The sequence below is a fragment of the Hemicordylus capensis genome, chromosome 2 (genome assembly GCF_027244095.1).
Source record: "Hemicordylus capensis ecotype Gifberg chromosome 2, rHemCap1.1.pri, whole genome shotgun sequence".
Taxonomy (NCBI): domain Eukaryota; kingdom Metazoa; phylum Chordata; class Lepidosauria; order Squamata; family Cordylidae; genus Hemicordylus; species Hemicordylus capensis.
Window position 1 is genome coordinate 330,101,664 of NC_069658.1, and position 24,638 is coordinate 330,126,301.

Here is a 24,638-nt window from a genome sequence, read left to right on the forward strand (position 1 = left end):
AGGGACAGTGAAAATGATGGAGTAGATGCCTGTAAACCGTTGAACTGTTGGGACATGCTCTATGGCCCCCATTGACAGAGATGATGAATGGCCCCTGTGAGTCCCTCATGTTTTAAGGGTAGGCGGGAGGTTGGAGTGGGCAGGAAGTGTTAAGGGGGATTTGTGTCCCACTCTTATGGAGCAGCCCACCTTACTGGAGGTGAGTACTCAGTGGATGGAGGTGGTGCACTCCCAGGTGTGCAAGCGTGTGGAGAGGCGACCACCCAAGAGCACACAACCCCACATCAAAACTGCTGAGACTGCTTTTCTTTTGGTGGTGGTGGTGGTGGGGTGCACTGAAGGATGCTCTGTTGCTGAAGCCCTGTCTGGAAGGCTTGGATCTGTTCCAGGAGGAGTGCTGTGACCTAAACGCTCGCTCCCTACCACCAAGGAGGGACAAGGGAGCAAAAAAAAAAATCCAAACAGCAGGAAAGTCTATGCAAAGCCTCTGGTTCTTGCCCGGCAGACCACTTCCCTTCTTCTCAGACTGGGTGTTCAGGGTCTGGCACACCAGAGCGGTCCCCTGGGCCCTCTGGGGAATTCTCCATTGGGATGGGCTCCTCATCCAAGGGGATAAGAGGTCCCAGGGTAGATGGAGGCTTAGCTAGAGGGTTCTGAGGGGTCCCGCTGGCAGGGAGGGGGGCTCCTTCTGGGGTTGGGCCATCTAGGGGCAGGCAAGTCAGAGCCAGCAAGTTCAGAAGAGTATACACTCTTTTCCCTTTTGCTTAGATCTAGGCTTCCCCTTTTAGATTTCTTAAAACCCTTTTTTTTTTTGGCACACTTTTTTGGGGGGTGGCTTTTTAGGGGCAGGGCTCCCTGAGGCAGAGAATGAAGCACTTGAGGAAGAAAATGGTCCCTTTCTAGCCTGCTTTTTAATTGGTCATAATGTTCAAATGAGTACGCCAGCATATCTACAAACCAAGATCATCAACTAGGTGGCATGTCTGTAGGTATCCGGTTTAAAGTCTGCTGAACTGGCGTAGACTGGGAAGTTTCAGACCCACCCAGGACTTGCTAGGACAGGGAGGGAAGCAGCAGCAGAAGGCCCAGTATAGGTCGAGCTTACTGGTTGGTTGGTTGGTTGCCTGCTCCTGCCAGTGCTCCTGCTGACCACAATCCTTGGTCCCAAGGAGGCCTTTGCAGCTGGGCCCTGGCTGGATCCCCTGCACCCTCTGGTGTGGCTGCAGCCTGGAGCTTGTCCTTTGTCGTTCCCAACATGCTGCTGGAGAAGGCAGTGGCAGCAGGCAAGGAAGCTGGATCATTCCCAGCAGCTGCATGGTCCACGAGGCTCAGGAGAGCAGGAGGAGGTGACACCGCTGCTTCTGCGGCTCGGGCTGCCCCAATAGCGGGCAGTGGAAGCAAGGCGGCATCCTGCCTGGTCCATTCCTCCCAGCTCCGAATCCCCCTTTTTGCAGGCGTTTGCCCAAACTCATGGCCGGATGGCGGGAAGTTGGGGCTTTCATGCTCTCTGGAGCTCTGGGGGCTCTCTAGGCAGTTGCAGTAATGCAGCCTCCTGGGCGGCTTTCCGGCTGCCTGAATGACCTTTTGAAAGCCTTTCTGGTGCTTTCCCTTGGGGACCCTAGTGTGAACTTCGTGTTTAGCTTGGTCTATGCAGCAAAGGGAAAGAACGAAGACACAAAAAAGTAGTGGGGAGAGGAGAAGGGGGCAGGGGAGCTGAACTGAAAGTAAAACTAAAGCTAACCTCTCCCCTTTTTTGATGTTAAGAGTTTTAGAAGATCTTTGAACAAAGGAACAGTCAAGAAGAATAAATGGGAAAAGGTAAAGGAACAAGGAAGCAATCAAGAGAAAACTGAGCGAGAACTGCCTGGAGTCAAACACAGGACTAAAAGAAATGGGTGGGGCCAGGCTCCCCTGGCTCTTAAAGGCTTCAACTTAATTTGCATAGTCCTGCCTTCGAGCCACGTGGAAAAGAATAACCCACACTGAAACGTCCTTGGATTGCAGCAACAAAGAATAGACTTATTTCTTATGTTTCAGAGAATTTTAAGGTGACTATCGTCTTACTGCAACACTAGAAAGCCTTCATAATGCAATGTTCCTACTTTGTTATGTTGTGCAAAACGTAATAATTAAGTACTTACAAAAAGAGAAAGGAGGAAGGCAGGGGAGCCCATGGGGACACTGTCCTGTTAAAGAGAAACAGTAGTAGTGATTAGATTGGACTGGAACAAGCACAAAGAAGCTACATGCATGGCCTCCGCAGCACTGCCATCCAAAACTCACTCCCATCCCCTCTAAGGGGCTTGTCTCAAACATCAGACATGCTGATCTACTGCAAGAGACATCACATTCCAGGGGACTCTAGCTTGGCTGCAGAAAGAGCTCCAGGGACAATGAACCTCCTCCTGTCAGTTCACACTTCTACTTGGAGGCACTGGGCATTCAAGGATCAGGCTTCAAGTTCATAAGATGTAATCACATCCCCAAATGACCTTATAAGGCCAGTCCTCACAAACAGAAGCATCCCCAGGGAACATTAAAGCCTAGATCATCACGGCACATGTGCTCCCGATTTTCAGTCACAAGAACCTGGAAATTTTCAGCGATGTGACGATTGGCACCATGCTTAAATGACATTTACTCAACACTGTTAATATAAGATTTGAAGTCTAGCTATCAATTTGAGTAAATGCCAAGTCAGCATGCAGCAGCCCAACATCGCTGAAAATTTACAAGTTCTCACAACGGGACGATCAGGTCACACACACTGCATTAACCTAGGATGTAACATTATTGAAGATACTTCTGATAATGAGAACCAGCCCTCAGTCTAAATATCAAAGAACATGTCTCTGTTGGGCTCAGTGCTGGTAAGTGAAGTTCTCTAGCTCTGAGCTCACAACTCAGATGAGTAGGAGCGGCTCTTCACATACTGAATCACCAGTCCCATCTTGCTATTTGGCAGCAGCCCTTGACTTCAGGGATCAAACCAATACCAAGTACTCCGAAGTAGAAGGCCGCAATAGCCATCTTCATTACTAATTAAAAAGTAGCACACAGTAGCACACACCTACTTCAAAAAAGATTGCTAAGTGAAGGACTCCAAAGCTGCTCTAAACCCCCTCAGGTGGATGCATATACCAAATGCCTCAAACCATCTCCCCCAAACCAAGCCAAGGATCACCAGCTCTCGTTAGCCCCCACCTTCTCTGAAGCATCTTGTTTCCGAGTGGAATCTCGTCCACGCAGACTTTTTGCACTGATCCCAGACTCAGACGTCTGCATGATCAGCTGTGTGGCTAGAAATTGCTGCAAGAAACCACATAATAGCTATTAGGGTTCTCAACATGAATGCAAGTTAGTGACTTGCTACTGCAATGCTGGAGGCAATTTTAGTTTACTTGTTTGTTTTTAAGCCTGCATTTCTTTCATTTGATCTTGGGAATGGTAAATCATATGCTCATGATCAGAGATCAGCTCAGCAGCTTAACAGATTTCTTTTTAAGGGGATCTGACATGCCAACGAGACATTCAAGTAGGCCCCTTCCCCAACTTACTTGGCACCTGCCATATCAAATCAGGACATAAACCTGCTGCCCCACTAAAGACTGTGCCTTTACACTGAGAAATATAGGTTCTATAGAAGTTCTATGCCTTTACCTGGATCTGCTCCAAAACATCCCGCTGCATCTCCACAGCCATATGGTACACATCATGGTCAGAGCTGTTGTACATGACAGCATTCTGGAACATCAGCATGATATCACGTTGGAACTCTGCTGTAGTTCGGATCAGCCCATTCTCAATATTTTTTTTAATGGTTGATAAGTCCATTGGTCTGTCAAGGAAGTGCCAAACAAGTTTTGTCAGCTTCTAAAAATATGTTTTAATAAATACATTTTAGAATAAAAATAAGAGTAATCCTTAAAGTTAACTGTCATTCCTCTACCAGAAATCTGATCACACCAGCACTAGAGCCAGGCTGCAAAGAAACATACCAGTATGTATGAGCATAGCAGTGCCTTGCTCTGAAATCCACAAACTGACAGGTGAATGGAGCATTCCATTCACCGTGAAGGCTTCTTCTTGCTGCTGCAGCCAAGGACATTTCAGTGTGGGCTATGCTTCTCCAACATGGCTCGAAGGCTGGACTACGCAAATTAAGTTGAAGACTGATTGCTAGGGGAGTATTGCCCCACTCAGTTCTTTTAGGCAAAGAGGCAAAGAGTACCTCGAAGATAAACACTGATCAGAACACACAGAACAAGCAGAATCACAAACCATGACAAAAACACAAACCCCAGAGTGTCAGGAACTGGCGGACCGTCTGAAAATATAACTCCCAAAGGTGCCCTAGATAAAAGGAGGCTTGGGTGCTAGGAGAGTCGAGATGTCCTTGGATGCAGCAGCAAGAAGCAGCCTTCACGGTGAGTGAACCAATGCTCCATTCTCAGCTGCTGCAATCCAAGGACATCTCAGTGTAGGGACATACCACAGCCCTTAGCCCCAACTAGGGTGGGAGCACCCGCCTACTCCAGAGGAAGCACCAGTGGGAGAACCCGCCTCCCAAAAGCCAGTTGGGAGGAGGTGAAGGAGTCCAATTCATATTGTCTGGTGAATGTAGAAGGAGACCTTCAAGAAGTTGCTCTACAAATATCCCAGACAGGAGCAGTAGTAGAAAAAAATAGCTGTGGTAGCTGCAGCCCTGGTAGAATGAGAAAAAAACTTTAGTGGGAGTCCAAAGGTGCTGGAGTCATAAGCCAGGGATCCATGACCAGTAGCATCAGGTGTTCTGCTGTTGCCAGGTTGGTGACTTCTGACAAACCAGGGTCTTTTTGGCCAGAACAGAGCCACAAGGATGACTCGCACCTTGGGTTTTACTCTCCGAAGGACCCAGGCAAGGAGTGGGGTCGGCAGGAAGGCGTACAGGAGACCCTCTGAGCCAGTTGAGAGCTGAGATTGCATCCACCGCCTCTGCCTGAGGGCAGGGGAACCTAGAGAAACACACTGTAGCTTTGCATTGGCTGGAGTCACAAAAGAGTCCACAGACAGACCGCCAAAGTGAGTTGAGATAAGGTGGAAGGTCTTCGGGTTCATCTCCCATTCCCCTGGGAGAAGTTCCTTCCGAATGAGCCAGTCTGCTACCATGTTCAAGTCTTCCTTGTACATGGTGGGCTTTCATGGATGTCACATGCTGCTAGACCTCCTGGAACAGAAGGACCGCTTCTGCCCTCGGGGATCCCGACCTGGTCCCCACTGGTGATTCATGTGTGCCTTTGCTGTGGTGTTGTCTGTGTGTATCAACACGTGTTGATGGACTGGAACGCCCAGAGTGTCATCAGGATCACTCAGAGCTCCAGCCAGTTGATACTGTGCTGCTTTTTGTCTTTTGACCACTTCCCTTGAGCCGACTCGCAGAGGTAGTGGGTGCCCCACCTGAATTTGCTGGCGTCTGTGGCGATCATGATCCAGGGTGGACCCAGGAACTCCTTTCCCACCAAGAGGTATAGACTAGTCGTCCCCCAGTGCAGGGACTGAAGTACCAGAGGCCTCAGGGTGACCCATCTGCTGGAAATGAATCGTTGGCACTTACCTGAAAGGTCATTTTCCTCAGAGGTATGGGTTGTATCCTCATAGGATGCTGGGTTGTCTCGACCTCCTGCTACTAGACAGGTCCAATCAGAGCTTCGGCTCACGGCAGGAGGGAGGGACAACCCACTCAGACTCCAGTTCATAGAAAGCTCTAAAATGTGCTCCAGAAGACAACAGGTGAGAAACAAGAAGAAATGGCAAACAGATAATGCACCACAGCAAACAACAGTAAACTTGGCAAGAAGCTCGAGTCCAGCTATAACACCAGGACTAACTGATACAGCCCGCAGGGAGGACGAACCACCCTAGGAGAGAAACCACCCCACAGTAATATGGGAGACAGGAGGGGTGCGGGAAATCAGGACAGAAGAATATACAGAACAGATGAACAAGCAGGTGGGTGTAGATACAACCCATACCTCTGAGGAAAATGACCTTTCAGGTAAGTGCCAATGATTCATTTCCCCTCAGAGGAGGGTTGTATCCGCAAAGGATGCTGGGACCTACCATAGCCCCTATGACCCAATGGGAGGGAGCTGTGAGATCCGGCCTCAAGAAGGAACCACCTGCTGCAAAACTCTCTGCCCAAAGGCCGCATCTGCCGAAGTCCAATCGTGGATTTTGTGATGCCTCGCGAAGGTGAAAAGCGAGGCCCACGTAGCCGCTTGACCGATATCAACCAAGGGAGCCAAGGTGGAGAGAGCAGAAGAAGAAGCTGCACTCCTGGTAGAGTGGGCTGTAATCTCTTCTGGGGCTAAAGTAGCTGAATTAGAGTAAGCTAACCTGATGCACTGACAGATCCAGCGTGACAAAGTGGATGTTGACACCTGTTTACCCAATGAACAATCCCTAAACGAAACAAAGAAGGATTCTGATACTCAAAAAACCTTAGTGCGCCTTAGGTAAATCCTCACCACCCTACGCACATCCAAGGTATGCCATTCACATTCCTTAGGCGAAGGAGGCTTGGAGCAGAACGAAGGCAGCATCAGTTCTTGAGCCCTATGGAAAACTGAATTGACCTTAGGAATAAACATCGGGTCAGTACGTGAGAAGACGTAGTCTGGATAAACCAGACATAGTTCCTTCCGTACCGACAGGGCTCGCAGATCCGAAACCCGCCTGGCAGAAGTGATAGCTACCAAAAACAAAACTTTAAACTTAAGCAAATGTAAAGGAACGGACCGCAGGGGCTTGAACGGGGCTTTAGTAAGAGCCCAGAGAACCAGGTTCAAGTCCTAAGTCGGAAACCTATGGACTGTGGGAGGTTTGAGTATAGCAGCCCCTTTCAAAAACCTCTGAATGTGGAGATGCTGAGACAGGGAATAGGACCCCTGCCACTATAAAACTGAAGAAATTACGAAAACCTGACGGCGCAGTGTATTGGGACGAAGCCCCTCATCCAGACCTCTCTGTAGAAACCCCAACACATGGACCACTGTCGCGGACAGTGGCGAAACCCCTTGTGAGCTACACCAGTGAGCAAAGGCCTTCCAGGTAGACTGATAGATTCTGACCGTGGAAGGCCTCTGAGAGGCCAAAATTGTGTCCTGGACCAAACTAGGGTAACCGCACTCTGCTAAGGAGCCCCGCTCAATCTCCATGCAAAGAGATTGAGCCACTCTGGTTCCAGGTAGAAAACTGGACCCTGGCTGAGAAGGTGACTGTCATGCCCCAGAGGCAGTGGAGGTTCTCTGGACAACTCCACCAGGTCCGAAAACCAGGGTCGGCGGTGCCAGTGCAGTGCCACTAGAACAACCTCTGCTCTCAACAGGCGGACCCGCCGGACAATCTGCGGGATGATGGCAAATGGCGGAAATGCGTATGACAGGCTGGGAGGCCAAGGGAAAGCCAGAGCATCCACTCTCTCCGCCCTGGGAAAGTGGTACCTGCAAAGGAATTGCCTCAGCTTGGTGTTGCCTGGAACGGCGAATAAGTCCATGACCGGTCGACCAAGCTCCCGGACGATCCGCTGGAAGGCTCGAGGATCCAGAGACCACTCCGCCGGGTCTATCTGTGACTGGCTTAACCAGTCCGCAACTGTTCATCACTCCGCTTACGTGATCGGCGTCTAGGGACAGTAGATGTTGCTCTGCCCATGCCAGCAGAAGCGAGGCCTCTTGCATCAGGGCATGGGATTTTGAACCGCCCTACCGGTTGACATGGGCCTTGGCTATAGCACTGTCCATGCGCACCAAGACATGGCGACCATGGACCTCTGGTAGAAACTCCACAAGGGAGAGCTGGATCTCCTGCAGCTCCAACCAGTTGATGGAATTGACCCGCTCGGCCTCTGAGCTACGCAACGCTGACAGTGGCCCCTCCAGCCCAAGAGGCTGGCATCTGTTGTGACTTGAACACATTCCACTGGAAGAAACCTGACCCCCTTCTTCGTGGCCGGTGACTCCCACCAGTGCAGAGATCACACTATATGAGGCAGCAGTTTGAGGTGAATTCTGGACCTGCACATCACCTGATCCTGGTACTTGAGGAGCAACCACTGGAGCGGCCGAGAATGGAAGCGACTCCAGGGCACTATGCCCAGGGTAGACACCATCTGCCCCTGCAGCTGGGACAGAGAGAACTGGGGCGGGAGATTGGCGTGCAGCAGCAGGATGCTAACGAGTTCCTATGTTAGACAAACTGTCCCCTGGACAGTGTCGATCAGAGCTGCTAGGTGAAGAACTTCGGTTTGAGGAGAAGCGAACTCTTGGAATGGTTTACTATGAACCCGTGGGCATCCAGAACAGAGAGGGTCAGCTGGACATCCTGCTGGCCTCTGGGCAAGGAGGCTGACATGATCAGCAGGTCATCCAGATAGGGGTAAAGATGGATTCCCCTGATCCTCAAGTGCCACCATAATTTTGGTAAACACTCGAGGCACAGTCGACAGACCAAAGGGAAGCGCCCAATATTGGTAATGATGAGACAGGTAAGCGAACTTCAGGAAGCGTCTGTCCAGCTCTTGGATGGGCACATGAAGTTATGCCTCCTTGAGGTCCACTGAAGCTAGAAAATCCCCCTCCTGAAGGGCCATTAGGATTGAGCGCAGGGTTTCCATGCGAAAGCCCCTTCTCCAAAGGTACTTGTTCACAAACTTGAGGTCCAATATTGCTCTCCACTCCCCATTCTTTTTGGGGACTAAGAATAAAATGGAGTAGACCCCCAGCTTTTGCTCTTCCAAGGGTACAGGCTTGACCCTTGTTTTGTAGCCTTTAAAGCCAGAAGAGAAAGAGGAAGGGAACCGACGATCCCGACGCTGGGAGGAGGAAGAAGGCATCACCTTTTTCTTGTCCGTAGTCTCTATCAAAATAGGGTCCAGAATCTCACCAAAAAGTTTGCCCTCTTTGAACGGAGAATTGGCAAGGTTGGACCTAGATTTTTGGTCCACTTTCCAATTTTTGAGCCACAAATGGCGTCGCATGGTAACATCTGAAGCCAAGGACCGAGCGGATAACTGAGCTGCGTCTAAGAAGGAATCAGCCATGAATGTAACTGTTTCCCCCAGTTTGTTTAGACCCTGTCTAAGACTAGACAGTTCAGGTGGCACTAAAAGCGTGAGCTCTTTGACTCACAGGACTGCTGCCCTAGCAAAAAGGGATGCAGCAGAGGAGGCCCTGAGGGACAGAGCAGTGGCCTCATGGGACCTGCGAAAGGCAGCATTGCATTTTTAATCCTCTACATTCTTTAGCAGATCCTCACCTTCCCTTGGGAGTATGGCCCCGTCACCAGTGCAGCGACCTCCGCATCCACAGGGAGAAAGAACCCTAAGCTTTTCCATGAGAGAGCTGCTAGAGTTATACATGCATCTCACTGCAGCAGAGGGACCTTTTCCCTCTGTGGGCTTGTCCCATTCAGACTGGAACAGCTCTAGGAACAACTGGGGACAAGGCATGGTGATCTCGGGTGGTTTCAGAGAAGGGAGCACTGCCGGATCCCCTTCAATGCCCTCTGTGACAAGCGGAACGACACACACACACACCCCACCAGTCGCAAGGTCTTTTTAACTTTGTGAAGGAGGATTGGGAAATCAGCCTGCGAAAACAGGCGATAGGGGGCCTGCTGAGGGATTGCAGGAACATCATCGTCCCTGGACAACTCCCCCTCATCCCGATCTGAGTCAGAGACATCGGAAGGACACTCTGGCTCCCAAGGAGGAGGCAGAGGGGCTATCGGGCCCGAGGGGGGCAAGGGATGGCAGGGGGATAAAACTGGAGGCCCCCTAGCCCCAGGAGAGAGCAGAGGAGGGACGGAGCGAGCAGCTACAGAGGCAGCTGAAGTAGCGTCCAAAATGGCGGCGCGGGGGAGGGGGTTGGGCAGGAAAATGAGAAGCTTGGAGGGGTGGCTGCGAGGGAAAGGGGACCGGCGGCCAGGGCAGCTTCTTGAATTGTTCCGCCACCACGCAGCGAAACAGAGCCGCAAAAGCCGGGTGAATGTCCTCCTCGACGGGCTCTGAATCGGAAGGGAGCAAAGGGGCGGCCACTGCAGAGAGTGAGCACGTATGCTTAGCAGACGGCTCGGAATCAGGAGCACACACACCCCGAGGGCCCTTCCCCCTTGCCAAGTTGCTCACCGGACAAGGCTCTCGGGCTCCCTGGCTCATGCTGCAGAACCGGAGCGGCGGTGTCTGTAGCTGGAGCTGCCTGACGCTCCAAAACGACCCCGCCACCTGAAGGAAGGGAGGCAGCTGACTGGTTCCCTTTCGGCCCATCCTTGTCCCGCCTCCTACCCTTGGAGGCTTTATGGACCTTCTTAGCCTTATGGAGCCGAGATTTGGGCATGGGAGAAGAAGCCGCTGCCCACTCAGCTTGACACACAGTGTGCACCATGGAGTCCTCAGAGAGAGGGAGAAACCTCTCTCACCATGCTGCATCTCCAGCACCATTGAAAAGGCCAAAGGAGGCGGTGGCAGAGGAACGATGGGTCCTAGTGCCTCCCTGCTACCCCTCCTACTGATGCCGGGCACTTAAATTTAAGCTGAGTGCCACAGGCTAGGAAGGCAGAGGGCAAGAAGATAGGACTAGATAGGTAGAGGATTCAAGGCAAAGCTGAAGGGAGCACAGAAAAAAGGCACCTGCTCAGAGCAGACAGGGCGAAGAACTGGAATCTGAGGGGGTTGCCCCTCCTTCCTGCCATGAGCCAAAACTGATTGGCCCTGTCTCGGAGCAGGAGGTTGAGACAACCCAGCATCCTTTGCTGATACAACCCTCCTCTGAGGGAAAATTGCTGGATGGAATGGTAGAAGAAACCGCTGCAGGGGCCTCGGGTGAAAGCGTGCCCATGGCACCGCCTCCATAGCTACCACCATCAGCCCCACCATACTGGAAAGGGAGAGCAGCGGAAGGGATCTCCGTAACAGGGCTTGTCTCCATTCTCCAGAGGAGCCTGCACTCTGGGGCTACTGAACGTCTATCAGAACGCCCAGATGGAGCAGTTGGTGAGAGTGGAATCCAAGATAAAGGCTGTACCTCATACAACCTTATGAGTGTTTGCCTCATGCAAGTAGTACCAGAATTTGGTCCTTGTATTAAGCAATCTAGCCAGAAAAAGGGTTCCCTGGCTACCATGAAGGCAGCTGTGGAAGCTCTCATCACTAAGGCAGCCAAATCATGAGTGCGCCTCATGGCCCCTTCCAGGCCTTTATCAGTGGGGGCTTTTAGGACAGATACTTTATTTACGGCCAATGGCCAAAACAAAAACACAACACAAACAATAAACATTATTCCAGCATTCAACATTAATTCAATCATTAACTTTAGCATCAGTCAATGAACTACGAATTCTAATTGCGATGTAACAAAATTTTGCTACAACATGAGAGAGGCAGAGTGCATTATCTTCAAGTAAAAATTTCACCAGCAAATAATCCGATTGATGTTGAAATCTAGAAAGCAGCAGCAGAATCAAATGACATCTACAGCGTAATAAAATATAGGCGATTGATTCAGGCTCACCCGAACCACAAGGGCACAAGCGAGCCTCCAGGGGTAGATGCTGAAATCTCCCCATTAATATAGCTGAAGGAAAGGCATTAAAGCGTGCTCTTGAAAAAGCCCAGCGGAACTTTCTGACAGTTATGGTAGACAAATATGAAGCCGGAAAAAACCCACCCTGGCCTTAAACTGACTGTAAAATGCTGGCAGACAAGCCAACTCATTCTGGAGCTCCATATGATTTAGACGTTGAAGAACTGATTTTTGGGCATTCACTAGGTCAGTTTCTAATAAAAATTCAGGGTCCAGGCCAATACGGGAAAGTTTATCCATAAACGTCACCAGCCAAATAGGCCAGGGTGTAACCAAAAGAAACCCAGGCACAAGTCCCACTGGCCGGACGTGAAGTTTCAGCCAGTAGAAAATAATCTGCAAACATGCCCTGGTCTCAATCCTCCTCAACCCAGCCTCCTGTCGTAGCACCACATTAGGGGTGCATCTAGGTGTACCAAAAAGCGCTCTTAGAAAGCCTGACTGAACCCACTCTAAGGGCATAAAACTATCAAAGGGGCCCAACTGAATTCCATACAAAAGTTGCAATACAGTTTAAGCGAGGAACAATTTAATGGTGGCAGGGATATATCCTCCGCCCTGCACATGGTGAAATCTCAGAATAGCTACTGCACTTCGTTGAGCCAAATCAGAAACCATTCTAGCCTGAACGCGTTGGCTGTTATATTGAAATATCACACCAAGATATTTGATTTGCTTTACTTGCTCAACTTGATGTCCCCCAACAGTCCATCTAAAACTCTTAGCTTTATTGTTAAAGCAAACTATTTCATTTTGGAATAATTGATGACCAGATGTTCTTCCTGACAATGTGTTACCAGAGACCCCAGAGCTCTCAAAAGGCCTGATCTAGTTTGGGAGAGAATCACTACATCATCAGCATACATCAATAGTGGCAGCCTTCTGTTTGCTAACATGGGGGCAAAAGTATCCAATTTCTGTAAACGTTTAATTAAATCATTTACATAAAAATTCAACAAAAAAGGTGGAAGTATACACCCTTGGGGCTTTTAGGGCGGGTTCCCCGTCCCAGGGGAGGACCAATCTCAAATCATTCCCACTTCCGGAGCTTCTGCTGGAATAGAGGGAGGAATAGAATTTGTTAGCTATTACTGAGTTCTTTCTATTGGAAGTGGGACGTTTTCATTCCACCTTTGATGCCTCAATGAAAAACACAACTTTGTAATTGGAAGGGCCATATTATTCACCCTTGGGTGAGAAAACACCAGCACACTTTTACTTGGTGGCTGGGATTCCGGAGACATGGGTGGATCGAGCCCTAAATTATGTATAGACTTATTCATCAGTGGGGCAAAGTCCAAATCTCTGAAAACTCTCTGGAGCTCTGGGGGCTCTCTAGGCAGTTGCAGTAATGCGCCCTCCTGGGCAGCTTTCCGGCTGCCTGAATGGCCTTTCAAAGGCCTTGCTGGTGCTTTCCCTTCGGGACCCTAATGTGAACTTTGCTTTTAGCTTGGTCCATGTAGCAAAGGGAAAGAACGAAGACACACAATAGTAGTGGGGAGAGGAGAAGGGGGCAGGGGAGCTGAACTGAAAGTAAAACTAAAGCTAACCTCTCCCCTTTCTTTTTTGATAAGTTAAGTTTTAGAAGATCACTGAACAAAGAAACAGTCAACATAAATGGGAAAAGGTGAAGAAACAAGGAAGCAATCAGAGAAAAACAGAGAGAACTGCCTGGAGTCAAACGCAGGACTGAAAGAACTGGGTGGGGCCAGGCTCCCCTGGCTCTTAAAGGCTTCAACTTAATTTGCATAGTCCTGCCTTCGAGCCACGTGGAGAAGCATAACCCGCACTGAGACATCCTTGGATTGCAGCAGCAGAGAATGGTGCTGATCTGTGAGAGACAAATTCAATAACAGTACAAACCCGGTTACTAACCTCTGTACAATACTGTGGTAACCTGGTGCTATATCGTCAGTCACTGGCTGCAAGAAGACATTGGCATACCTGCACAAGGAAAGGTAACAGTGAGCGAGTCCTCATAAATGACACAGGAGCAGCTGCTGAAAACCGAGTCCATCCTTGGCCAAAAGCAGGACCACGATTTCCACCTGCAGAAGCACTGAGCATTTCCTCCACAATCTACCTGCTCATTTGCTCAAGACATTAAAAGCCAGGGAAAGTCCACAAGTCACAGTCTGTGGCTTGAGTAGAGGACATTGTGCATATTTGTTTCATCTGCATATCCTTTTTCTACCAGTTCTGTCTAACTCAGAAAGCAGAGTAGAAAGATGCAGTCTATCAGGCAGCATGAGATACACACAGTCAGGTCAATGAACTGGGGGTTGCAATGAGCAAAGATGTGCCACTCCCTGACCACCACAAATCTATTCCAGACTTCCTGGGTTTGGAAGTGTGTAGCAGAATCTTCTTCTATAGCCATGAGTGTCTAAGTTCTAGGATGAAGTTTTAAAGTGAGAGCTTAGATTCTCATTATTTCCCCAGAGGCTGCCAGCTTTCATGCTAAAAGCTCCCATGGAAATTTCTAATCTTGGAAAATCAGAAGAAAGTCTTCCCTCCAAACACTGGGAGTCAGCAAGTCTCTTTCTGACTCTTTCTAGGACATTGATAGCGAGTCCCAAGACTGCCAATTTACCTGTGATTGGCTGCTGCTCTCCAAACCAGCATAATAGCTTTTTTCCAAATCTTCTGGGCCTGAATGGCCTCCTGATCCTCACTGCAAACAGAGCTGGAGAAAGAAAGTCTCTGTCAGAAAAGGATAGCCAGAGGCTCCTAAAGCAAAGCAGAGGGTATGGCCAGGCAACTTAAGCATCATCCCCAGCAACAGTCCCCACCATGCTAGCTGAAGGCCTCCTAGCAGCTGGAATCGAACTATGACGTTCCACCCCACACACGGCTTAAGAATGACCCATTTCCTGGCTAATTCACACTACACACCAACGGGCAAAGGGACAAAGTTAGTCCTGAACCCCTCAGTAAGCTGGCACAGCATGCTCTGTGAGAACTACTAAGGTCTTGTCAGTTCACCAATACTCACAACTGTGAGGAGGCAGGGCTGCTGGGGATGGAATCAGCCAGTGTGTGAGACTGCAGAGGTGCATTATGGATACTGAAGCCATCATCACTCTCACTCACAGGAGGCTCGTTGTCAATTTCTGAGAGATAGCCCTCGCCCTGATCCTCCTCTTTGGGCTCCTCCAGACTGGCAGCCTCGCTGGCACCATCCTCATCATCCTCTTCACCCTGAGCATCCCGACACACAAGATGAGAAGTCCAGCCATCAGTATGACCAAGATGCAGCTGCTGAGAGAACAGCAGCAAGGCAAGCAAAAGCTAAGCCATTCCAGAACTGCAGGCATAAATGTTCCACAGTAAAGTGAGACTAGGCCCAGGGAGAAGCCATTCCCAGCTAGCCTGTGCTTAAAGCTATAATGGAGGCCTGCACCCCTGCTTCCAGAAGGCTTAGATGGCACCCGCCACCAATTCTGGCTTCCTCAGCCAATGGACCCACATACACTACTTCCACTCTGCATGCACGTCAAGCAATCTGAGGTTAAAGCAAAATACCTTCATCTGGTTCCCAAAGAGAGCTTGGGTTTCCTCCTTCATGGATTCTGGGGAGGGCAAAAATAAAAGCCAGCTTATTTCTAAGGCCATGCTTCGAACAGAGCCATGCCCTCAGACACCTGCCTCCTTCCTTGGCAGTCTGCTGCAACTTACTGCCCCTTCCCAACAACCCGGTCAGGTTACCCGAAAGCTCATATTTGTGGTGAAGGTCCGCCTGTGAGGAGTCTTCACTTGCACTTGGAGCATGTGGAGAGGACGTCTCATCATCAGGGGGGAGCTAGAAAGAAGATGAATGCCCTAGCATGAGTTGTGGAGTGCGAGTGTTAGAAATCGCTGATAACTGGGCAGAGGGGCGCCTTCTAAAATGGTGGCTCTCAACAAGGGGAGAGCAATTGTCTCTATTCAACCCATTGAATAGTGTCTGTAGTGGCTGTTGCTGGTATCTCCCTTGAGTTGCTCTCTAAATTGTGAACCCCTTTGGGTCATGGAATCATCCTTTATTTCATGCCTTTTACTATATAAACTGCTTTGTGAACTTTCTGTTGGACATTTGCGCATAAATATTAATTGTAATAATTTGGATCTGTTTCCTACAGAACTCCCCATAATGTCACCAAATACCACCAGGACTATAAAGCAGACAGTGGGGTTAAACTGATGCAGTGACATCATAGCTGCATATGCAGAAAATCCCTGGATATTCAGGAAAATGGCTCCAGCATAACAGCCGGAGCTGAGCAAATGGTGCATCTCCATGGAAGTAAAGGAAAAAATGGAGAATGTGGTATTGGGTACACAATCCAACTTGCTAAAAATCTCAACTTTCACATAAAAAGAAAAGCAAGAAAACTTTAGCCTAATGACTACTTAGAAATGCATGGGCAATATCTGCAGCAACCTTAGAAGCAAGGTGGTGTAGAGATGGAGATGATGATGATGATGATGATTAATTCAATTTCTATACCGCCCTTCCAAAAATGGCTCAAGGCGGTTTACACAGAGAATAAATAAATAAGATGGCTCTTATTTATAAATTTATAAATAAGAGATGAAAAACATTTCCAGGAGGCAGGACTTCAGTGCTCCTTGTCCACCCCTCAAGTAGCAAAACCAACTTTGGCAAAGTAAGAGAAATTATGTTCTTCATCATCATCATCATCATCATCACCATCATCAATATACACGATGATACAGATCACAGAATTTTCTTAGCAGTGAAAACTTTCAGTACAGCATAAACATAGCCCTGAACATGGCCAAGAAATAAAACTGCAAGTTCTTTACGGCAAGTGGTGAGGTACAGCAATTAGAGTCATCTACTACAACTGGGGAATCCCAGGTTCAAATCCCCACTTAGCCATGAAGCCCACAGGGTGACCTTGGACCAATCACTCTCTCTGAGTCTAACCTACAGTACCTCACAGGGCTGCTGTGAGGATAACATGAGGGGGAACCTTGCATGCTGCTCTGAGGTCCTTGGAGGAAGGACGAGATAAACATGCAATAAAAACAGGAGCAAAGTTACTGGATTCAGCTTCAAGCCTGGGGTCTCTTTTCCCTTCCATTTACAAACTGCTCCACCATCCACACAGGAGTTCCAAAAACCAACCATCCCCCCACCTACCTCCGTCTTCACGGTACCATGATCCATTTCATCTTTTGCCGATTCCATCTCCATTTCAGAGCTCTCCAGACCTGCGACCTGTGTCTCTTCATCCTGAGGGATCTGGCCCCTCAGCTCAGGAGCTTCGCTGGTTCTGCTTGCTAGCAGATCAGCATCCTCAGAACCCAAATGAATCTGCTCCTGCTCCACAGGCTCTGGCTTTATTTCAGTTCCCAGATCCCCAATGTTCATTAGATCTCTGATCCCCTTCACCTCAGATTCCTCACAGTCTGATCTCTCTTGCTTTACGGTCACAGCCATTTGGGGGATCGGATTCGGCTTCTCGTGTTCCTGTTGGAGCGGAAGTTCTTGCTGGAGTGGATGCTCCCAGGGGCCAGTCAGGGACTGAGAGTCCCCAATCTCTTCACAGAAAGACAAAGCAGCCTCAACTGTTGCTGGATCCAGAACTTCGGGATGGTCGTCCACCTTTACCAACGATAGAGACAGCAACAACAGATCACAAGAGCGATAAAAATGCATGGTCCTTACATTCTCCAATAATGCCAGAGAGACAACAGTCTTTCTATTCTACAGGCTGTGGAAGACCAGAGCAGAGAAAAGAAATGTTTCCAATTATTCAGATTTCCCAAAGTAGGCAAGCTATTACAACAGAGTGGTGTTGAAGCACATAATGGTAGATGGAGGATTTCAATGGATGCGAAGCTTCTCTCCAAAAACAAGTTATTCACACTTCTGGCCACACAGATCCAGGATTATTAAGATGAGGCACTTTATCATCCAAACAGCAATAAGCCACTGACCTCTCCTTCCCTGCACTGAAGGGGGGTTGGACTAGAAGACCTCCAAGGTCTCTTCCAACGTTAAATTAAATGGCGTGGGCTCTGGGTATTTAAGAGAATGTCTTCTTTGTTATGAACCTCACTGCCCATTGAGATCATCAGGAGAGGTCTGTCTGAAGTTGCCACCAGCTCGTTTGGTGGCTACCCGGGGATGGGCCTTCTCCGCTGCTGCCCCAAAGCTTAGGAACACACTTCCTGCTGAAATAAGAGCCTCCCCATCTGACAACTTTTTGAAGTCTTTAAAGATGCACCTATTCACCCAGGCTCTTAATTAAATATTGTTTTAACAGTTTTAGCATCGTTTTAAAATGTTGTTTTAAAATTTGAGTTGTAATGTTTTAACTTTTACTATCTCATTTATTTTGTTTTAAATACTGTTTTAAGTTTTTGTTTGCTTGTTGTAAAGCACCCAGAGACGCGAGTTTTGGGCAGTATAAAAATAAATGAATAAATAAATATAGACAAGGATAATGTTTCCTTGTTGCATATCTATATCATTTTCTCAGAAGCATAGGAAGCTGTCTTACACAGAGTCAGACCATTCTCCATCTAGCTCAGTATTGTCTAGACTGGCAACGGTTTCTCCAAGGTTGCAGGCAGGAGTCTCAGCCCTATTTTGGGGATGCCAGGGAGGGCTCTTGGAACCTTATACATGCAAGTGCTCTCCCCAGAGCGGCACCATCCCCTGAGGAGGATTATCTTATGCATGTATTTGTTTGCTTATTTTATTTAACATATTTCTATACTGCCCAAGCTCACGTCTCTGGGCGGTTTACAACAGAAAGGTTAAAACAGCTTTGATGACTGTTTGTATATTTATTCATATACAAACCAATATGTATTAATATGCAAGCAGGGCATACCCTGCTTAGTAAAGGGGACAAGTCATGCTTACTACCACAAGACCAGCTCTTCTCCCTTGAGGAGTTTTCTTGCAATAAGAACGTGCCCCCTCACATCTAGATCCAACATTCTCACACACACACTCACAATGCAAATCCAACACTAGCTCATGTTGTGCTTGTTTGTGGCTACAAGTCAAATCATGACAATAAATCATCCAAGGGAAGTATCAGGTTTGCTATCACAAACTGAAAGGTTGGGGGAGTGAGCTTGCTGCACTGAGAAAGTGAAAGTAATATTTGAAAACAATATCCAAGTCTAGAATACAGCAAGCCTAGGATTAATTCCAGTCATTGAAATCCAGGCCTAAAAAGGCTTTGAGATACTTTCAGAGGATGCTCAGGCTTTAGAATCCTCAAGGAGAAGACAGGGAGTTCGATACTGGAGAAAACAGCCACGGAAAATGCCTCTGTATGCATCTCTGGTATACAGATTTACTGCACAGAGGAGAGAGAATAAAGCACATTGGATCCCTTCCTTGCTTTTAGCAAATGTGATGAGCTCCCACCCTTCTCTCAACTGGGGCCGAGGAACATCCTTGACCTTGTACACTTTGGAAGTAATCCTAGTGCCCCTGAAGCTAAGCATGTTGTCAAGCCAGGGGAGGTGCAGAGTTGTGGCAACCATAAAGGGCCAGCCAAAGTTTAGGGACCCCTGGTCTTGGTCAGTTCTAGAAACTAAGACAGGCTGGGCATTAAGGTTCATCAATCTGAATACAGAGGAAAGAGAGATTAAGCAGGAAGCATTGCCTTAGTGATCAGGAAATCCCCATGTGTTGCAAGAAGCAGTTACTAATACTACGGGTCTCTAAACAATTTACTGTACCTTGTCCTCTATGATGGCTATGATGTCCCCAACGGTGTCAAAGTCCAGTTCTTCCCCAGTGTAGGAAGGCTCTTCCCCTGTGTAGGAGACTGCAATGTCCATCTTCTCAGTCAGATCAAGGTCTTCCTTCCCATCCATGCTGTGGTCTTTGGAAGTCCCTACAGCGCCAGATGCCCCAGAGCCCCGGCAATCTTTCTTGAAGGAATCAATGATCATGGAAATTTCACTGCTGTCCATTGACACTGTCACAGTGTGAGGATCAGGCACTGCCTCCATGGAAACACAGGTGTTGGACTGACTCACTGGACAAGAGCGACAAGTCAAGTGAAAGCCTGGCAGCTGCAGCAACCAGCAGCGTGGGTCAGATCAAGAAATCAAAAAAGCATTCTACAGCCCCAAATAAAGGCACATGCAGGCTAGTGCCCCTTTCTCCCCACCCCCCACATGCCATCGATGGATTCATAACTCTGCACCACAACCTAGCTCTATTCAACTCACTGCCTTTGCCCCAAATCCTCCTCCGTTCCTCTGCTCCTGCACTTTTACTGATGCCCAGGGTGCCTCTTCTTAACAAGCTCAGGCCAGTAACTAGCCCTGCTCTGGCATGATGCTCTTGGGAGATCCTCAATCAACCACCCTGCTACAGATCCAAGATGCCCAAAGCCCACATTCATACAGCCCAACTGCCAAACCTAAGAGGGAAAGTCTTTGGTAAGGTACGGAGGAACACACGAGTGCAAGGACGCACCTGTCGCTACACTTTCTGGAGTTGCAGCTGGTAGCACAGCAGCTGGTGCTGGGAGCGTGGGCACCATGACTATAGTTGCCTGAGACACGGACTCTACAGGGGGAGGCAGGAGTTTGGCTGGAGGTTCACTGGCAACAGCAGAAAAGGAAGCAAGCGATGTTGTGAATTGTGCTGGACCAGCTTCTAAAAGGCGGGAAAGAGTAGGAGCACCTAACAAAGTAGGAAGAGGGGAAAGGCACATTAACTAAAAAGCCACAGCTACTGAGGACTACAAAAGCAAGCAACCCCAGGGCTCTGAACAGAACAGCAGCTCATTCCACCAGGGTTGTGTATCAAGACACAGTCACAATACTAGCTACAGACAACAGTCCTGAGAATCAGCTGAAGTCCCTAGCGGGGCCCAGAAACACACACAAGCAAGGATGTTCCATGGAGGCTGGCAATCCTCTGTTAACACTAATAAAAATGCAAATCTTGCACCAAGGAAGCCCAACGTTTGAATGAGTCAACCACATATTTGCACACTGAATGAATTCTGGATGTCGGCACGTTTTTCTTTATTCGCAAAACTAAATTCAAACATCAACATTTGCGAGTCTGCAGAATTCATAATGTTCGGGTATGAATGAAACAGTAGAGAGGAAGGAAGTGGGACGTACGGAATGCAGGCCGAGTATCACATGTGGAGAGAATGCACAGGGGATAGCAAGATACTAGATGCTATGGGGAGCTGTGAATGGCACAAGAGCCCTATGCCCAGATTACAGGAAGCTCTGCCTAAGGCTCCTTCTGGTTTCTGAGCCTTCAGAAGACATGGGCCCCATGCTTTTTCCCCCCTCATAGCTTTTATGGTTGCAAGAATGATTGCTTATTGTATAAGACAGAAGGAAGCCAAGAGAGTCAACGTCTCATGCTATACAGTATACGAACAGACAAAGTCTGATATGGAACTCTAGCAGGATTGTGCTAAAATGCCCCAAATCTAACACTAAGAAAAGGTGAAATCTGCAGTTTTATATAAAATATGAAGATTTGCAGAGTTTAATCTGGTAGAAATGAGGGAGGCAATGCAAAGCCCCCTCCCCGCTGATCACTAGAATGCCTACTCTAATCTCCATCTATGCTTTTATTAGGCATTATTCACACGCTTCATAGCTTTAAGGAGCCAGAATCTTTACTGGGGGTAGATAAAAAATGTAAGCTTCTCAGGATTCTTAATTCTACATCCAGTACCAGTTTCTTTATCTGAGCCATGCAATTCTTATTTATGTGACACCTACAACTAGATATTTTATAATCAGAAAAAAAGCAAAAGCACACAGGATCTTGACTGGACGTTCACATTCTAAAACACGTGGAAGGGAAGGGAAGGGACAGCGAACTGAAACATTCAGCAAAAAGACATCCAAGTGAGAAAGACAGAGAGCCCAAGAAAAATATATAGCGATAGCTTCAGAATTCATCTTAATACAAGGAAAGAGGTAGGAGAATGAGGATTGTTAGCAAGCGAGTTCCCAAGTCAAAGAGCCATAAGATTAAAAGAATTAGCAAGAAAGCAAAGAGGTGTGGTTTAAGACACCAGAAGACTGGAGGAAATATGAGTGAACATATTACTGAAGAGAACAGAAGAGCGACATGGTCAAAACCCACATAAGGCCTTGACTAAAAATGTTGCCTATTACACAAATCAACTGGTCTGCCAAGGCCTTTGTTTTTACATACTATGTATTTGCATAATCTGAAACAGGACATCCCTGTTTCAGAGAAAACAGAGAATACAGAAAAAACAGTAACAGCAGCAGAACAGTAGACTTACCTGAAGCAGCAGGGGATGCAGGAACAGTGGTAGAAGCTGACTGCATTTCTCCACCATGCAGCACAGGAAGGACCCCTCCCACCTCCAGCAGGATACCAGAGGTGCTTGTGTGACCAGAGACAACTGTTATATCACTCTCTCCAACCTGCCAACAGATAGTCAGATACTAAAAACCAAGACACAGACTTTGCCTCACTGCTGCACACGCAACAAGGTCCAATCCCTATACCCAGCTGCAAGCATTTAGGCAAAGAACCCCATATTGTGGGTAAAATCAACTAAGCACAGATGCAGGGGAAGTCAAAGACAAAAAAGAAATCTCTCCTGTTCCCATCTGTATCAAAAGAACACTCTACCACTCAGACAAGAGCTAGAAGTTTTGCTAACTAACTTTGCTAAAAAGCCAGGCAAGAACACACAGCTCAAAAAGAAATGCAGAAGAATAAAATTTCAGGGCTTTTCTCAGAATACCTGAGGGTGCCTTTTCCAAGCATTGCCCTAGAGTACTGAATGCTAGAAGACACACAAGGGGAACAAGTCTGCTGCAAAAAGAGAAGCAAAGGCTAAACTAATATGCATCATTAATTAAAACCAGACATACTGTATATACTAAGGGCATTAAGGGTACAAAATCATTCTCCACACGGTAACAGGAGCCATATACAAAATGATCCTTACGTGGCTCAACAGAGCTATTCGCCATCTCTGCTGTTTACAAATGGGTGCACACAGGCAGCTCAAGGGACCATCACAGGGCTCAATAGAGCTCTTTCCTTTCCCACCCCCTTGGAGCACACCATCCCATTCCCCAGAGTGGCCTGTTGTGCTGCCAATGCACAGATTCAAAGGGTGGGAGGAAAAAGAGGTCTATGGAGACCCCTTCTCAAGTGGGTGCTGTGCCCTTATGCAGGGAAGGATCATGTTCCAAATATATGAAGTAGGAGCGTGCACATCCAAAAGAGTGCAAGAAGTACACATTCCAGCAGCGGAACAGTGTTGAAGTTGTGCAACTGTGGGGGCTTTCTTGTCCCGTACATTAGATCAAAGGGATTTATTTTAATGTATCTGATATATACACACACATACGTATTTCAGTGCATGCATTTTGGTTATTCTGCCCTTCTCCCTTTTTTGTAATAGCATAATTTAAATATTCCTGCCCCACCTTCCCCTAAACTAAATTAACATACACTATTTTGAATGGGCCCAGTCAGTCGTTTGGGAGCACCTGATGCTGCAGCACTGCTGAAGCTAAGCAGGTGAGGATCTGATCAGTCTCTTGGATGGAAGACCACCAAAACTTCTGTGCAAGACCCAAATGTAAGAATAGATGGGCAGTATCCAAACTAAGTTAGTTATGACTTAAGTCCTACGACTAACTTTTCATTTATTTCCAGTACTTAGTCATGATTAACTAGTTCGGGTGCTGCCCAATATTAATTTAAGAATATAACCCTATTAGGAACAATTAGTTTATAAAACAGTTAAAATCCCAACCAGTCTGTCACTGCATTTCCTCAATGGGACTGCTTGTGATCTTCAGCCTCGTATTATTCCTGCATCACGACAGTAGTTAAGCAGCACCAACTAGAAATCCCCACTTCAGACCTCTCTCGCTGGGTGATATTAGGAAAAACCCTCTCTCAGTCTTAATTCCCACTCACCCCCAACATGGAGCTCACACCAGTCTACCATACAGGGTTGTTGTAAGGGTTACCGAGTGGACGTACATGAAGTGCTTTGTGCACCTTGGAAAATGTGCTATATCAATGCCAAGTGGTGTTTGGGGCTCCTAAGGGTTAGTGACCTATCTAAGCCTTCCGCATTGAAAAATGTGTTATGCTTTTTGCCCTTTGCGGTGAAAGTCAGTCACAGAGATTCACCAGGACTCTTGCATATTTGAGCAGGGAACTCCATACCAGCCTGGGGCTTGTGGGCAGGAGACTGCCCTTCTTCAGCAGCTCTGAAAGCAGAGGAGAAGGAGGCGGAGTTGCTTTCTGTCCTAGCATCTTTTTCTGGGCTGAATCATCTGTGACTGGGGTCATGGGGGCATCCAGGGAGGTGGAGCCCATAGGGGTGTCAGGGATCCCAATGAAGGAGGCAACTGGGGTGCTGGGCAATGTCCCTGGAGTTACCTGAGAAAGAGAAAAACCACACGGTTCAAAGCCACATCCTCAGCATCTTGACAAGTCCCACTGACTCCTCCCACCAGGGCCAATGTCCCAGCACACCCCAAGGACCTCCTCCATCACTCTTGCTCCCCTCAAACAATTGGGTAACTATTCCTACACAAGCCATTTCCACCAAGACACCCTTCCGCCTCCTTGTCACACAGTGCAAAGCCGACTTTGTTCTCCGGACAAGGCTGAACACAGGCCATCTACATTACAAAATGGGGTGGGGGGGGTGGTAGACCGCTAAGAAGCCCATCCAACCTTGGAGAGCTGCAGAGAGCCTACACATTCTAATGGCTCCTCGGGCCCATCAAGTCCTTACCCCTGGACTAGCCTCTTCCACAGTGGGCTGAGACAAGTCGCCTAAAGTGTAGTCTGTTCCTGGTGAGGTTGAGCCTGCTGGAGAACGGACCATCATTCCTGGCAACCTTCGGGATGGGTTCTTAACTGCCTGACGAGCTGGAAGTGAAGAGGAAGGAAATTAAATCCAAAACTCTAGTTTAGAAAATCATCTCCGATTTTCACTTAGCAGAAGTGGGACAATCCTCAAACAGCTTGTCAGACAT

General features: G+C 48.0%; 1 protein-coding gene across 12 annotated transcripts in view; it reads right to left on the reverse strand.

Annotated features, from left to right (window-relative positions):
• Positions 1 to 24,638, reverse strand: part of BRD8 (bromodomain containing 8) — a 46,942-nt gene that overhangs the window by 15,723 nt on the left and 6,581 nt on the right. For 5 of the 12 annotated variants that reach the window (XM_053289610.1, XM_053289602.1, XM_053289603.1 and 2 more), the window contains exons 8-21: positions 24,395 to 24,531; positions 23,818 to 24,033; positions 21,899 to 22,043; positions 20,083 to 20,292; positions 19,335 to 19,666; positions 16,768 to 17,232; positions 15,327 to 15,420; positions 15,143 to 15,190; positions 14,614 to 14,827; positions 14,212 to 14,304; positions 13,494 to 13,562; positions 3,661 to 3,838; positions 3,205 to 3,309; positions 2,142 to 2,186 (exon numbers count right to left, since the gene is read on the reverse strand). In XM_053289610.1, the coding sequence (XP_053145585.1) occupies positions 2,142 to 2,186; positions 3,205 to 3,309; positions 3,661 to 3,838; positions 13,494 to 13,562; positions 14,212 to 14,304; positions 14,614 to 14,827; positions 15,143 to 15,190; positions 15,327 to 15,420; positions 16,768 to 17,232; positions 19,335 to 19,666; positions 20,083 to 20,292; positions 21,899 to 22,043; positions 23,818 to 24,033; positions 24,395 to 24,531 (2,351 nt within the window). The remainder of the gene's footprint in view (positions 1 to 2,141; positions 2,187 to 3,204; positions 3,310 to 3,660; positions 3,839 to 13,493; positions 13,563 to 14,211; positions 14,305 to 14,613; positions 14,828 to 15,142; positions 15,191 to 15,326; positions 15,421 to 16,767; positions 17,233 to 19,334; positions 19,667 to 20,082; positions 20,293 to 21,898; positions 22,044 to 23,817; positions 24,034 to 24,394; positions 24,532 to 24,638) is intronic. The other 7 variants (XM_053289606.1, XM_053289614.1, XM_053289604.1 and 4 more) reach the window with 6 other exon arrangements.